The sequence below is a fragment of the Sycon ciliatum genome, chromosome 10, assembly GCF_964019385.1.
Source record: "Sycon ciliatum chromosome 10, ocSycCili1.1, whole genome shotgun sequence".
Lineage (NCBI taxonomy): Eukaryota > Metazoa > Porifera > Calcarea > Leucosolenida > Sycettidae > Sycon > Sycon ciliatum.
In genome coordinates, this window is record NC_088652.1 from 318,141 (window position 1) to 335,271 (window position 17,131).

The window sequence follows — 17,131 nt, forward strand, 5'->3', positions numbered from 1 at the left end:
CTTGAACCTGGTGCCCTCTGTTTCTCAATCATGGTCTTAGACCATCCCACTATGCCTGCCTGAGATAAGACAAAGACTGATTTATTTACAACAAGCATGTGCATGTGTTATGATGCAAAGGACTCTGCAGTGAGAGAGGCTGTGCGGATGGAGACAATGTGGAGAGGGACAATGCTGTGACAATCACTATACCGTAGAGTGCTGGGGCTAAGGTGAAGAGCGGTAACAAGTCATTCAGACTGACCTGCAATGCACTGCTACATATAGTACTCCAGAAGGAGGATTTCACTAAAAATTATTTCCTGGCGGAGAAAGTGTGTGTGTGTGTGTGTGCGCGCTCGCGAGGGTGTGAAGCTTGAGAGCTTATTTTACTCTCATTACTACTAGTACGTTGCGACTAAGCACATGCCAATCTCCTGTTCTGCCATTGATTTTCTTGTTGATCAGTGAAATGCGCTTTCGACCCAGCTACACCACTCAATCAGCCAATTTACCAAGAACCGAAGTGTTTCTTCTGGGCTGAGACCTTAGTGGCCCGAAGCTTGGGTGTGCTATCATCTACTGAAGTCCTCAGTTCTACAACCGGTAAGTTTGTTCAAGACATATTTGGTGGAGTTCGCTAAAATGTTTGTTTGTTTGTTTGTATACTTTATTTGAATTCGCAAATCCAAACGAGCACAAATGCTCAATGACAAGGCAGCGAATATGTTACAGGGAAGGAGGTTTGGGGAGAAAATAAGGAGAAAAAAAGAGAGAATGGTAGATATCTCAATGAAGAGCGAAGCGTTATCAAACTACAAGTAAGCCAGCGAACGATAAGTGTGCTAGTATACTCCCGCCCTTGTTTGTACTCAGCCAGTTGTTAATAGTTCTTTGATTAGACTTTGAAGGAGAGGCAAAAAGAGAGGACATGAGGTTTACAAGTTACCCATGTTTGTCCAACACTACAGATTATAAGCAGGATGCTGGTGAGTTCGAACATGCCACAATTGGCATTAGAAATTAGCACGGTCAGAGTTGGGCAAAAGGGATATCTTGTAAACCTATGGTCCTTGTTTTTTTTTAATATTTAAGACCGCCACAAGGACTCATGACCATGTACCCTCTCTAGCGGCCACAAGGACTCATGACCATGTACCCTCTCTAGCGGCCACAAGGACTCATGACCATGTACCCTCTCTAGCGGCCACAAGGACTCATGACCATGTACCCTCTCTAGCGGCCACAAGGACTCATGACCATGTACCCTCTCTAGCGGCCACAAGGACTCATGACCATGTACCCTCTCTAGCGGCCACAAGGACTCATGACCATGTACCCTCTCTAGCGGCCACAAGGACTCATGACCATGTACTCTCTCTAGCGGCCACAAGGACTCATGACCATGTACCCTCTCTAGCGGCCACAAGGACTCATGACCATGTACCCTCTCTAGCGGCCACAAGGACTCATGACCATGTACTCTCTCTAGCGGCCACAAGGACTCATGACCATGTACCCTCTCTAGCGGCCACAAGGACTCATGACCATGTACCCTCTCTAGCGGCCACAAGGACTCATGACCATGTACCCTCTCTAGCGGCCACAAGGACTCATGACCATGTACCCTCTCTAGCGGCCACAAGGACTCATGACCATGTACCCTCTCTAGCGGCCACAAGGACTCATGACCATGTACCCTCTCTAGCGGCCACAAGGACTCATGACCATGTACCCTCTCTAGCGGCCACAAGGACTCATGACCATGTACCCTCTCTAGCGGCCACAAGGACTCATGACCATGTACCCTCTCTAGCGGCCACAAGGACTCATGACCATGTACCCTCTCTAGCGGCCACAAGGACTCATGACCATGTACCCTCTCTAGCGGCCACAAGGACTCATGACCATGTACCCTCTCTAGCGGCCACAAGGACTCATGACCATGTACCCTCTCTAGCGGCCACAAGGACTCATGACCATGTACCCTCTCTAGCGGCCACAAGGACTCATGACCATGTACCCTCTCTAGCGGCCACAAGGACTCATGACCATGTACCCTCTCTAGCGGCCACAAGGACTCATGACCATGTACCCTCTCTAGCGGCCACAAGGACTCATGACCATGTACCCTCTCTAGCGGCCACAAGGACTCATGACCATGTACCCTCTCTAGCGGCCACAAGGACTCATGACCATGTACCCTCTCTAGCGGCCAGCGATGCTCTACCGCTAATCTATGGTGTAATCGTCATCGTACCATTTTCTTCAAGCAAATTACTAGTTCTAATCTAAACAGGTTCCCTGGAAATAAAGAATGTTATTAACCCAAAGAATGTTAGCAACTATTAACCCAATGGATAGAGCGAGCTGCCTACTCAATACAAACAGCAGAAGCACAAAGTTTGGCAGTAGAATGCAAAAGTTTCCAGTACAATGCAAAATTCCAGTTGATATCCAGCCCTGCCCTAGCTCCCCCGCGCGTGCGCGTCTCTTACTTTTCAGTTCCCCTTTCATTCTTCTTCTTTCTCCCCTCTAGCTGTATTACCGCCATGGCTGGCTATCGCCCACATCACCTTTTCATTGGCTAGTGCCACCTCATTGTGAATAAATAAAGAACATGGAAATTGTGGGCAGAAGTTATGCAATCGAGTCCACCAACCAGGTTTTGAACAGTTAGACGTGCACACTCTAGCACAAAACTGACGGAGTTTATCAATATTGTCTACGGTAGTGTCCTCGCAATGGTGATGGTTGTGTGCAGGAGGGTCTAGTCGGCTGAAGAGCGCAGTGTGGTGGTGGAGGTGACTCAACATTTACAACACACGGAGGTTAAAATATTAATATCCAAAGGAAACGTAGCAGTAAAAACAACACCAACACTGCCATGACACGTGCAGACCAACCACCGCACCAGGGATTGCTAAAACAACCTGTACTGCCTGCAGTTTTTCAACCATGCAATACTAATATACTGTGTTATACTACTACTTGGTAGCGTCTAGCAATTTCAAATTTGGACTTCACGGTGAATTTCAAAGTGTTAGGAAATTAGAGGCCACATGCCACATACTGCTCTTTTCTCTCTGAAACTCAACACTTGCAAGCCAGTACCGACTTGTGGACTCTACTCGATATCTATTTTTACTTTGAGTTTGAGCTTCAGGTGCTTCTTTGCAAAGCAAGGAGCCCTTACAAACCTCTCCAGACGGGTGCAGCTCTCGAGATTGCTTCCCGCTCTCTTCACCTCCGAAATGGAGAACAGGCGGGTCTACGGACAGATGTAGATCTGTTCAAGTGGATTCACGCTGAACGCATGCGAAAAATATGCGCTGGTGGCAGAGAAGAGAAGCTTGGCCCTTCTTCAGAAATAGGACAGTGATAAAGATATAAGATTAGAACTAAATGAATAGAGCGAGCTGTCCACTCGGTACAATTTCTGAAGAAGGGCCGAGGAATCCTGCAGCTTCATTTGTGGTCCAATATACGTGTGATTGTGTGTGTTTGTGTGTGCATGTGTGTGTGTGTGTGTGTGTGCATGTGTGTGCATGTGTGTGTCTGTGTGTGTCTGTGTGTGTGTTTGTGTGTGTGTGTGCATGTGTGTGTCTGTGTGTGTTCTTCTGCTACGGGAACAGGTAAATGTAAAGGTGGGGCTTTGGCTTACGACGGAACATGTCATTGCCCTCCCGGGCAAACGGTTAATAATGGCGAGTGCTCAAATCCACAGACTGGTGAGAGACTTACACAGCCTGAAGCTGCTGACAAAAACATGTTGTCTATTTTGTCGAATATGTGGCAGCTTGTCTACACCGATCCAAGACCGGGAAAGACAAAGCTTCAACCGATCCATGTCCTTCAACCGATCCACGGTTTGTGAAAGAAAAGCTTCGGTTTGGAAGCATGCACATTGAGACGAAGCTGACTCTCGTAACTACAGGTTACTGAGCAAGTATGCATGTTGCTATAGCAACCGTCGCAGCATCAACTAGAACTGTGTTTTATGGATGACGTCATTACTCTATAAACAAGTTGGTTTTTCTATGACTATAGGGGCAATGAAAAGGATGAACTGCACACATATTCTAAACACACATCAGGGCTAAGTTGTTGAGTTAGTTCCAAGACTGTTTCCCTCTGATAGTCAATGAGTTGGAAAGTGAGTTAGTTCCAAGACTGTTTTCCTCTGATAGTCAATGAGTTGCAAAGGCATCACATTGTTCTCGGCACTAACCCACCAACTTGGCCTTGAAGTTGATGTCGGCAACTTTGCCTTGACAGGGGTTTAGAATGAGTGCCCAGTTTATCATTTCATTGCTGTAATGAAAACGAGTCCTGTTATTGTTGCTAGGCTCCCTTTTCATTTTGCTTTCCCACTCTCACACACGCACTCTCTCTCTCTCTCTCTCTCTCTCTCTCTCTCTCTCTCTCTCTTTCTCTCTCTCTTTCTCTCTCTCTCTCTCTTTCTCTCTTTCTCTCTTTCTCTCTTTCTCTCTTTCTCTCTTTCTCTCTTTCTTTCTCTCTCTCTCTCTCTCTCTCTCTCTCTCTCTCTCTCTCTCTAGAATTGGTTTTGTCGTTAGGTCTCTCCATGCGGCACTGCTCTCTCTCTCTCTCTCTCTCTCTCTCTCTCTCTCTCTCTCTCTCTCTCTCTCTCTCTCTCTCTCTCTCTCTCTCTCTCTCTCTCTCTCTCTCTCTCTCTCTCTCTCTCTCTCTCTCTCTCTCTCCCTCTCTCTCTCTCCCTCTCTCTTAGGAAATCGGTAATGACAAACATATTTGTGTGCTTTTCTGTGTTCTTTCCCTTTCATCAGACATTAGAATCGATGCATCCACTTGCAAGGTTCCTGGTTACCGCAACACCACAAGAAACGCACTCGGCACTGTCACGGAGGACCTGTGTTGCTGGAAACTTCCTATTTTTCGCGCACCCCTCTGCGATAGCGGTAAGATTCAATTTCAGCTGTTGTCATTATTTTATTATTTGTTTACACTAGCTTTCGTAAAGGAAGACATTTGAGTGGCAAACTGGGAGAAATGCGTAATGAGATACAGGTACTCTAAAACTGTAAAAACTGATTTGATATGGAAGCCAGCCAACTCGCAAAAGTGATGTTGCTGTTGTCGCTGGCATGACTGTCATTGCAGGTGGCAGTCACACACACACACACACACACACACACACACACACTGATTTCTCCTGCGTGCCACCAATGCTGGCTGACTGACTTGTGCACAATTTGTACAGAATACCCACACAACGCTATCATCGGAACTGTGGCCAGCAAAGCAGGGTGTCACCAAGAGTGACATTTATAGATTTTATACCGTCTTGGTGCTACGTTCACACATACATGCCAGCAGCCAGAGACGCAGCGTGGTTTTTGCGATACTGTGGATTTGTTGACTTGATGACGTCACACCTACATGTTGTAGGATGGCATTGACGTCAACACGAGTCTCTAAAGGCCTACGGGTACTGAAAATTAAGAAACCCTGGCACAAACTTCAGGCTCCTCAACAGCCTGATTTTTACGAGTAAACCTTTGTGCCTCTCAAAGGAAACGTTTTAGGTACATGTATTACAAAAAATTAATATGAATGAAGTTGATTGTTCCAACTAGGAACACACGCTTCTTGCCGAACTTGACACTTGACTGATTCACGACTGCCATCCGGAGCACAGGAGGAGCACGTCGCACCTTCCACTCGGCAAACCTGCAAGAAAGCACCACTCCCTGCTCAAAACACAGTGTTTCGGGGAATTCATCATAATTATTAGAGAGGTTCCGCACTACGTAAACTTTACGTTAGTGGGCGGGAAAACCCGTGAATTCGCGAGTTTGCACTCCATTTACGGAAAGTTCACTACGGAGAGTACGTAGATAGGGCTCCGATAACGTAGCTGGTCCGTAAGTGGATTGGGGTACAAATTTATGACTCCCTCCCCAGGTCGATCTGGTCGTACACTGCCGTGTTCGGAGTTGCCAAGGGCAGCCACGTGATTTGAAAAGTCTGTATGGCGGAACCCAGATGCGCATGCAGTTTCCGTAAGACTTTCCGTAGGTCGACTACGTTTTTTACAAACGTAATTACGTTATGCGGAACCTCTCTATTAACTAAGTTAAAAAAAACGGTACAATGACATCTTTGATCTGAGATGATGAACCAAAATTAAGGCTGCGTTTACATGGAGACGAAAGGAAAAGGAACGGAAACGCAAACGCGCTGCCCTTGAATCATTTTCAAGGCATTTACACGACAGCGGCGAATCATTTTGAACCGTTCAAACACAAACGGACAACAGGTAACCAGGCTGGAGTTACCACGTGCTAGCCCGGCAGAAGGCCGGGAAGTAACACGCTAGCTGGAGTTGGCTAACTCATGAACGCTTTTTGTGCACTTAGTTTGAATATTTCCCGTAGGATACATTCTCGCATGGAATGGTTTCCATGACCGCGTTCAGTTTCCAATTGTTTTCACTGTTTACAAGAACACACTATCGTTTTGAAAATGTTTCAAAACATTTTGAAGTGCATTTCCATTTCATTCAAAGGTGCGTTTTCGTGCGTTGTCGTGCCAATGGTAATAGTAAACGCAACTATTTTGTTCCATTTTGGTCGTCCTTCGTTGTCGTGTACGCACATCTTTATTGCGTAAGCGTAACCTGAGAAAATCGGAAGCTGCTTAGTCAGAGAGAGAGAGAGAGAAACATGAAATAGACACAAGTTGTAGGGCAGGTCTGAGGAGAGGAGAGAAGACCGAACGAATGCAGACTACTGAGAGAAGACAGAATGAGTACAGGCTACAAATAGAAGACAGAACTACGGGTAGAAAACACAATGGTGAACAAAGGAGGGTCAACTGGACAGTAGGGCGTACACATTCATGTATTTGAAAGAGCGGAGTGAAAACAATAATCTCATTAACCCTTTGCTTCTTGAACTCATTGTAGGCAGAGAACTGTTGTACACTACCCTGATTTCACAACGGAGAGGGGAATTTCTTTTTGAGTTGAGTTAGAGTTGAGGTAGCCCTAAGTGTAAATAGAATGCAGTGGAGTATGCAAGCAGTCACAACAAGGCTGCATGAATAGAATGTTCTAGAAGGTAAATAGAATGCAGTGGAGTATGCAAGCAGTCACAACAAGGCTGCATGAATAGAATGTTCTAGAAGGTAAATAGAGAGAGTTGAGGTTGCTCGTGACACTGCTCAACACACCTAGATGCATAGGTTTGTTGCTGTGTTGCTGGGTTGCTGTCTGATGATCTGTTTAAAGCCGTGAAACACAGAGTTACAGCAGAAACGCTTTTAATTCCCGTTGCTATGCAGAAGACGTTACTTCAGTAACGCCTGGCGCTAGCCAGGGTCCACACAGCTTTATTTTGGTGTTTTGTTTGTTTGTGTCACGCCTGGCGCTACCCCGTATCTGTCCCATACCGTACCGTACCAGCAAAGACAGCTGGCCACAATATTTTTGTTTGTTTATACCATCGGCATGCCTGGCGCTATCCCATACCTGTCCCGTACCATCAAGAGTACGGTACCATCACGAGAATGAGCATATATGCGAAGTGTATCGGGGAAATGCATTCAGGCCGATAGTGCAGTAACATTTTGTGTGGATTGGTGTGCGAGGCCGAGATCCCACTAGCAGGCTGGCTGGGCCGCCTGTTGACCAGCCCGGGAATCGCATGTAGGCCGATAGCATAATACTTATAACGTATATAGATGTATAGCAGGAAGTCGTATTATGTAAACGACTCCCTGCTGTATAGGGAGATTTTCTGGAAAGAAATACGAGGGAGACAAGGAAATGCAATTAGAATGGACGTTAGTTGCCGAATAGGTGATAGGATGCGTCAGAAAAAAACATACTTTGGAAGAGAGATCCCGTCGACTCCAGAATGTCGGTGATCGGCAGAGTCAGCGCCGGTCACAGGAAACGTCGGAAGAGAGATCCCGTCGACTCCAGAACATTTATGAACGGCAGAGTCAGCGCCGGTCACAGGAAACGGCAGGACAGCATCCCGTCGACTCCAGATCGCCCATGATGGGCAGAAATGAGACAGGTACAGGATAGCGCAAGGCCGATGGCACAAACAAACGCGGTCAAGCTTCAGCCGCTCTGAACCCCCAGAACTACGTCTCGTTACGGCCTAAATGCTATTTTCATTTTTGGCAGCAGACAGATGGAACATGCTTCCACCTGGATGTCGTCAAGCTAAGCCCCTTTCTGCATTTGTCACAAGCACCAAGTCATTCCTAGGGTTCCCAGTAAAAACACAAGCACCAGTGGTGGGAGTTCCCTAGTAAAATAATAAATTCTACTAATACTACTAAACAAAAATATTGTGGCCAGCTGTTTGTGGCCAGCTGTTTATGGCCAGCTGTTTGTGGCCAGCTGTCTTTGATGGTACGGTACGGGACAAATACTGGATAGCGCCAGGCGTGACACAAAAAAATAAAACATATATATAATTATATATACACCAAAATTTAATCAGTTTTGTTAGTTTTGTTGTCAGTTTTGTTGTCAGTTTTGTGCTTAGTTATTGTACTTTCTGACTGTATATAGTATCCAGTTACAGTGATGGATAGTTACACTTAACTTGTATCCATATGTCCTTTTCCTTTCCACATTTATTTATGGCTCAACATCCGAGTTTTAAAATTTAATATTATTATTATTATTTGCAAATAATCGACGTGGAGACAACAATTTTATAATAGCAATAAAAAGAACAAATTCTGCAGTCATCGCCACACTACAACGAAGTCATGAAAGTTAATTTTCTTGTAACGGAGGACGAGGTTGCGGTTGTTGGAGACGAGGAATCAGATGGTGATTGTGATCGTAAGGAGTCTGCCGTTTTTCTTCACTTGTTGTCTCACCCTAAGTGTCTGCAGGTGTATGATGATTTTAGTTTTTCTGTTCTTTGTCGTGCACGGTATGCTAGTCAGTTGAAAGTACTTGAGGCTGTTTGTATTCGTTTGCATAAGCCTGATCTTTGTAAGCAGAAGAAACATGTAGTTGCGTTAAAATTGTTTTCGTAGGTGCACAGCATGATTGTTTGTCTCACTACACAGTTTTAGCGTTATAATTATTAGTTTTTCACCCACCGTTGCACTTAGCTCTCACTTCACTGCTATTGTCTCACCTTCCCTCTTTCTATTTTGGCACTGTAGTTTGTTCTCGTAACACATCATTGAATGTATATTTAATCATTGTTCAGCATGGTTACTCTTCAGTCACGACTTTCCACTGATGAATGTGACAAGAAAATTAATTCTGGTAAACTTTCATGACTTCGTTGTAGTGTGGCGATGACTGCAGAATTTGTTCTTTTTATTGCTATTATAAAATTATTATTATTATTATTATTATTATTATTACGCAACACCGAAGGATGTACCCAGAGTGCTGACAGTGCTCAACACCATAAAGGCAGAGCGTAATACACAACAGAACAACAAGGACAATCGAGCGGCTTGTTTGCTGCTACTTTAAGTTTTTATTATTATTATTATTAAATTTTTGGTAGGGCAATCCCCACAGGCCTTCTTACAGGGTACCCTAAATGTGCCAATACAAGGTAACAGAAGCGAGAAACAGATGTGCAAAGGCGAATGTCAGCAGATAGAGAATATTAATCCTGTAGCTATGCAACAGACGTTCCTTACAGTATTGTTTGGCGCTAGTCAGGGTCCACACAGCTTTGACACGTTACATGCATGACGAGCAAGCAAAAAAGCATAGCGTAGGGCCCTGAGCTTCCAAGCTCTCTCGTTCCTTCTCTCAGGTGTGTTTAGGATGATTATACAATATTCTTGTGCACATTTCTGTTCATATACAGCTTACTGCCCGGCCGGCAAGGTTCGCACCTATCCAGGTACTTTTTGCGTTTAACAAATGCCCTGAACAGCAGGTGAGATCATCTAACTCGGTATTCTCCACAATATTTACCATGCCTGTATGAGTAATGCGCGTGTGATCACTCTCTCGTTACTTTCGCCAGTTTTCGACTCACATGTACACGTAAAGGTATATGTGTATGTGTAATGTGGCCGTATACCGTTTTTTAAGGTATTTGGACAATTACATATACACGTCCTTTTTCATGTACTTTTTCATTTTATTTATATTTATTTTTCTCCCTCATTACTGACCGCCTCCGAAATACGTGATCTCTAAGCAGTCAATTATCAGCGACCAGATAGAGCGAATTCTCCAGACAAGCTCGCTCTCGACCGAGTGACGCATTGTGTTGCACATATACTTAGCGGGCATCGAAGTTTAGACAATTGCGTGTTTCGTACTTTCAAGTGTCACCGTGGCTGCCAACAAGCATGAGTAAGGATATTGATACTGAATTTTGATTATGAGAGTGGGTGTTCAATAAGTTTCCTGTTCGCTTTTCTATGATGTCTCTCAGGTTGCGAGGAATAAGCAATGCTCTACAGATCATTCTTCTGGACAGACTCGGAGACTTACAAAACAAGGACTTGGTTCCTGATTGACTTCCCCGTTTCGTCTTATGATTAGTAATTCTGCTTAACCTTGAATGTACCATTTCCATCTTTGATAAAAAATATCTATTCTTTTTTTCCATATTTTGTGGGGCCTTCAGTGTCGGTAGACCGAAACTTAGCCCCTGTTGTACTAATAATATTATGTTGTACATGGAAACTTCGCCCCTAGCCCTATTGTAGTAGTACAGTGAGTATGGCCAAGAGTACATAACCCCCAAGAGTGTGCAACTCCAGCTATGGGGGCAGAACTTCGCATCACGTGATGGACCCGTACACATTGTGCACTCTGTGCATGATTGATACAGGGTTGTACGCAGCCCAGCTTTGGGTACAACTCTCTTGTGGTCACTTTGCACTGTTTGTCAGCATAACCTTTTGAACCATGTCACGTGATGGTAAGTTCTGCCCTCGCAGCACAGCATAGAGGTTGTGCAGGCAGTTGCACACTCTTGGGGGTTGTGCACACGCCAGACAGTTTCTTGGGATCGGGAGAGCTTGATTTGACTGAATTTGACTGACGCTGCACAAGAGGTAAATAATTCTTGTTCTTGCTGTGAACTGAAAGAAGACGACGACTAAAGCACAAGGCGCTTGCGCAGAGAGAAAAGCGGCAGGAAAAAACATGGAGGACGTCGCTAAGAGGTGAGTGAGTCAGTAGAAATAATAAACATGCGGCCCAGCTTCGGTGTGGGAACGCGGAAACAAAACCGGGGTAGAGAACACAAACTATGACGTGTACTGCAAATAATCTGATGACGTTGAGCATCATGTCAACGTCGTGACAGGGGTTATGTACTCTTGGTAACGCTTATAAAGTGACCGGGTGTAACGATATACCGGCTATAATCATAGAACTCGTCAAAATCAAATCAGAAAAAAATACAGCTAAAATATCACTATACGTATAGATTATAGACCGGTTAGGAGGTCTATACAGGATATATAGACCGAGTAAAAGACCGAGGTCCCCCGAGGTCTTTTACGAGGTCTATATATCCTGTATAGACCAACTATGAGGTCTATAATCTATTTATCGTGTTCTCCACGCAATAGTTTCTCTTCATATACGACATATCCTTGTAATTCTAGTATTATACTATAGCCTATACTGCATTGTACTGCATTGAAAGTCAAGATCATTGTTTAAACTAGGTTCAGCATCGGTAGCACAGTGGCTGGGTGGTAAGGAAGAGTGACTGAGATTCACAAGGTTGTGGGTTCAAATCTCATCTTGTGTATTTCTGCTTTCTTCAACAATTTCTTTTTCTAAGTTGGAGAGAAAATTTCTAAGTCCAAGAAGTTCTAAGGAGTCAAATATAAGTAGTCAAATATATCATGTATTTGACTAAGCAGTCAAATACGCGATATATTTGACCGCTTAGGTATCAGGGAAATTAGTGGGGTCAAATACTAAGAAGGCAATAAGTATATGTTATCGCATGGTTGCAAGGGCCTTATGGCATATTATTGCCCCGAGAGGTTAGCCCGAGGGCCGTAGGCCCAAGGGCTAACCTCGAGGGGCAATAATATGCCATAAGGCCCGCAGCAACCATGCGATAACAAATTTATCACATGGCCCACAGAGCAGACCATTGGGCTGCTGTTGAAATTAGCCCAAATGCCAACACATTATGACCACAATGTATATTGATGTGCTATCATTATCAAAACAGGAAAAATGAAGATATTTCTCCTACACCCTAACAAAAAGTCTGCTACAGGCCATCAGAGAGTATACAGTACTGAAAGACGGAGACAGAAAAAAAGTGCCGGCACCGCATCGTCATAGCAATAGACATGGCAACGACAATAAAATACAGCAGAATCATAATTTCAGTTGAAAAATTAAGAGTGCTACCACAAAGAGTTTCTTCATGTTTACATGTGTATCAGGAAGTTGTCAAATACAGTACTGCAACAAGTGCAAGTATTTGACGACTCCCTGGTGTGTAATTTTGAGGACAATTTTTCTTCTTTTTTCAGCTCCAGATAGCTGAATTTTTCATTGCAAAACATTCCTGAATTGTTGTGTTTGTTGTTCAAGCAAAGGTGAAGGCAGAGGACAGATGAGCCTGGTAAGAGTTTTGCGTGGCACATGAAGACCACACACAGGCAGTGACTTTGCGAGGATTTGAAAACGCACGACGCTGAGTTGAATTTGTGTTATTTCAAATAATTGTTTGTGATCACAGTACCACTTCGAGCAGAACTGAATCTTATCCACATGCTTACCGACGGTCAGGCTGCCAACATGACTGAACAAATGATCCCTGCAAGCACCACACGGCAGACGTCCGAGGCCATGTCCATTGCTGGGATGTCCATCTCCAAAAAGAATTCCATCTTCGTCTCAATGCTACACTGCGACTCGTGGTAGAGTCGTATACAGTCTACAGAGTCGTCGTAGTCACGCGATCACTGAAATAAACTATTTTTTTGCGGGCAAATAAACTATTATTTTGCGGGCAATATCGCATATTATTGCCCGCGGCGCGAAAGGTGCTGATTCGCTGGAGTACGGGCAACAATCACGTGCCATGTGATAAACACTATTATCGGCTATACCGATATATCGCTTATTGTGATGGGCTTCAGGAAGCAAACCATATCAAATGTACAGGAAAATACATAGCATATACTGATCAAAGTGATGATCACAACAAGTGTTCTTCCAATTAAGTTCACTTCTTCCAGAACTCATCCAGTGTTGCCTAGATGCATCTGGCAGCAGACATGAGTGAGAGAAAACTCTTCCCTGCATGCTGTAAGTGGCCACATGTACACGTGGCTGCTTTTCATGCTTTTTCCAGCGTGTACGCATCATAATTCATTTCATGCACAGTCATGTGCCATGTGTCAGTCATACCAAGAGTACATAACCCCCCCCCCCCCTTAGTGTGCAACGCGTGATCCAGCTCTGCATAGGAGGTTATGTACTCTTGGTCATACATGCAAATCGGCTATAGTGATGTCCCGGATATAGTCATAAATTATCCTGTCCCTTTGGAAAAACGCGGCGAAGAATTCAAAATTCCGCGGGGAAAAGGGGGGTTTTCTGCGGTAAAATCAAAAATCTGCGGCATTTTCTGCAAATTTTTCACCCTCCTCGTAGAGGATATGACAACTAGTCGCATGAAGGAGTACTTTTCATACTATCCTTTGCAGTCACAAACTGAATAAGAGTGAAGAATCATGGAGAGACCTGCACTGGCAAGAGAAATGTGCTCAAGCAGATCGCAAAGTAGTTTTTCTGCTGCTTTCTGAGTAGTAATTTTAGTAATTTTCCCTAAAAAATTCAGATTCCGCGGGCAAAAGTGTGGATTCCGTGATTTCCGCGGATGATGGCAACTTCTGCGAAATTTGCCGCGGCCGCGGAATCGCGTTTTTCCAAGGGGACAGATTATCGAAAATCAAAGGGGCAAGAAGTTGATACTTGGCACGTTTCTCAACTTCCTTTCCAGCAACGCGTGGATCACCAGGTACAGAGTGGTGACCAAGAGGGGACAGTAGATCGTTAGTATGGGGTGCTTCAATGCACATCCCCAAACCGAGAGGTGCGATCTGGAAAGAACAGTGAGACGACCAACATGATAGGCTTCAAAGCCTGCCCAAGACCATGGCTGCTCTGAGTGTTGATGCCTTTTTTTAAGCTGTGAGTGGAGAGTGTTTGGCCGGACGGGGAAAGACGTCCTTGGGGAGGCTGTTCCACAATTCAAGGAAACAGTACGGGAAGGAAGGTCGAAGGTAATCGGGACTGGTGCCGGGGGTGGAGTTTAAGAGATGTTCCCGGTGCTGGCGCTGAGCATAATGCTGCTGGCAGATTCGAACAGTATCGGCCCGTGGTTTGGGGAAGGGCGTATGCGTGTCAGACAGGGTGGGCCCTTGCAGTTAACTACCTTGTAAATATAGGACAGCCCTGCGACTGTCCGTCTGGCCCGCAGACTCTCGAGGACGGTGGTGGGTCCAATCATCTGCATGGCCTTGCGCTGTGCTGTGCCCAACTTCCCAAGGTGGGCCTGGGCAGCACCAAGCCAGGCTAGTGGGGCATAAGTGAGTGCAAACTCCCGAATTCACGGGTTTGCCCCGCCCACTAACGTAAAGTTACAAGTAGTGCGGAACCTCTCTTAGGGCCTGGTCACACTGCGGCAAAATCGAAATAATCCTTGGATTATAATCCGAATCTCCATAGTAACTTGCCGCCAGAGCGGCAAAAGCGGGAGCGGACGCTCCAAAAAAAAAAGCAAGACCGGACCACGCTTTTCCGCTCCAAACAGGATTTGACGCTGATACGCCATTGACGCTGATAATCACTGATTTTTTCATCTCGATATCGAGGAGCTAATTGGCCACGGACAACAACAAAACTCATAAGGATGGTTGCAAGGATTGCACTGAAGGTGTTGGCGATCCCCAAGGTGAAGGAATTTGACGTCATTCGTGGAGATTACCACTTGACGCTCGAGATGAAGTTTGAATTTTCATTCTCCCCACATGTGTAGTGTGACCGCGATTCTAATTCTGGATGCTGTTCTTTTTTCGTCAGGCAACCCAAAATTTGCCGCAGTCTGACCAGGCCCTTATATCAGGCCGTCGGTGCTCAATGAAGCAATCGCACCGGATGGTGAAATCCCACAGAATCTTGATCTTCTGGTCCTGCGGAGAGATGTTGGCGTCTGAAGTATCTCTAGCTTCAGGCACGTTATTCTCGGGTGCAGGATGCTCTTGTGCCGTTGCATGGTCTTGGTATGCTCAAGCACCGGATCACAGTGGTGCTTGTAGTACTTGTCTTCACATGGTATCCCATGTACACGACAGAGCGATCAGTGGACCAAAGACGCCAGCTAATTATGACGCTCCAAATAATCCTGTCCAGCGAGTTTCGAACACTCGCAAAGGATAAGGGCAACCGACTCGCCCGCCTTCCCAAACATTGGACACAGGGCCGGGGCTTCCGCCCTGATACATGATTTGGGCCTTGAGCAGGTTAATTACCAAGGCATTGGCTTGTGCCGCGATCATCAGGCTCTCTGTGGTCTTCTTGAGACCAGCCTGTGTCAGCCAACTCCAGGTGTTCTCGTTGGTCAGTTTTTCTGTTTGCCGGACAAACTGTCCATGCAAGGGTTTCTGGATCAACGCCAAGAGGTGTTCTTTTTGAAGCCAACACTTCACCACCTGTGAATGCTGCAGATTGCTTTTCTCCATGGTAACATCATCATACTTTGCAAACCACGTCCACCCTCCTTGTGACTGACATACCTACGGGCTACATCAGCGCGTGGATCGAGAGCTCCATGCATAGTCATAAGCTTGCGCGTTCTTCGGTCAGTAGATTTCAACTCGTCTTGCATCCATGCCAAGATAGCAGCACTATACTGTATCAAAGCCACAGCCCATGTGTTGATGGCTGTGATGATATTATGGCCGTTTAGAGCTGAGCGGAGTACTCGTCGCACACGCCACTTGTACTGTATTGTATTGTATTGTATTGTATTGTATTGTATTGTATTGTATTGTATGTATGCATGTACAGTGCTGGCTACTGAAATCCGACCCCCTGAGCGGTGGGTTCACATTCTTTGCGATGTGAGCACACCGCTCGGGGGGGGGGGGGGGGGGGGGGGGATCTACCTACGACGAGATTAACAACGAGGCAAGGGATCTATCACGAAAGGCTAAGCTCGATGATAGAATGGAGACCCTACCCAAAGCTGAGGCCTTTATTACTATGAAGGATGATAAACCAAGGTTCGAGAGCAGCCTTCCCTGCCGATTGATAAATCCTGCCAAGCCTGACATGGGTCGACTCAGCAAGGGGATCCTCGACAAGGTGATCAGGAGCATCGTGGAACGTCGGAACAGGAACCTCTGGAAGAACACCGCGGCTGTGCTCAAGTGGTTCCAGGCCATACCTAATAAGCAGAGCCACTCCTTCATCTGCTTTTACGTTGTTGACTTTTATTCAAGCATCACCGAGCCTCTCCCCCGGTCTGCACTGGCATTTGCTGAGCAGTTTGCCGCACTGACCCAAAGTGACATCGACATCATCATGCACTCCCGTAGGTCACTTCTGTTCCAGGGCGGCCGTCCATGGATAAAGAACAACGCACAATGCAACTTCGACGTGGCGATGGGATCGTACGATGGAGCAGAGGTATGTGAGCTCGTCGGTGCTTTCCTATTGAGCAAGTTGTCTGTGCACGTCGATGAGGCCGGAATTGGACTTTACAGAGACGACGGCCTTGCCGTGCTGAAAAATGCACCAGGGCCAGTTGCCGACCGCACGAGGAAGTCCATTATCGAAGTATTCAAGCAGTATGATCTAAACATCACTATCGACGTTAATCTTTCGACAGTGTATTTCCTAGACGTCACGCTCAGCCTCGACACCGGGAAATTCCAGCCGTATCGTAAACCTGGAGACGCACCTCTCTACGTCAACGCCATGTCCAATCACCCACCATCCATACTACGGAACATCCCTGATATGATCGCTCGACGTGTCTCAAGCATATCTGCCGACAGCGACGTATTCGCCGATGCTGCCCCTACATATCACAATGCATTAGCTGCCAGCGGATTACCTGCCAACATCAAGTACATTGACCCAACGCCACCTGCTGCAATGAAC

The 17,131-nt window shown here is 45.7% G+C and overlaps 2 protein-coding genes across 2 annotated transcripts in view; one reads left to right on the forward strand and one right to left on the reverse strand.

The window, feature by feature from the left end:
• LOC135825646 (uncharacterized) overlaps nucleotides 1-10,660 on the forward strand; it is a gene marked incomplete at its 5' end in the record, with an annotated part of 14,029 nt that extends 3,369 nt beyond the window's left edge. Inside the window, 5 exon segments of the mRNA XM_065338264.1 lie at nucleotides 448-585; nucleotides 3,615-3,710; nucleotides 4,785-4,916; nucleotides 9,828-9,899; nucleotides 10,407-10,660. Coding sequence (XP_065194336.1) covers nucleotides 448-585; nucleotides 3,615-3,710; nucleotides 4,785-4,916; nucleotides 9,828-9,880 — 419 coding nt within the window. The 3' untranslated portion in view covers nucleotides 9,881-9,899; nucleotides 10,407-10,660.
• Nucleotides 6,601-17,131, reverse strand: part of LOC135826184 (dentin sialophosphoprotein-like) — a 36,034-nt gene continuing 25,503 nt past the window's right edge. The window contains exon 6 of the mRNA XM_065338814.1: nucleotides 6,601-7,239. The gene's annotated coding sequence lies outside the window, so the exon portion shown is untranslated. The remainder of the gene's footprint in view (nucleotides 7,240-17,131) is intronic.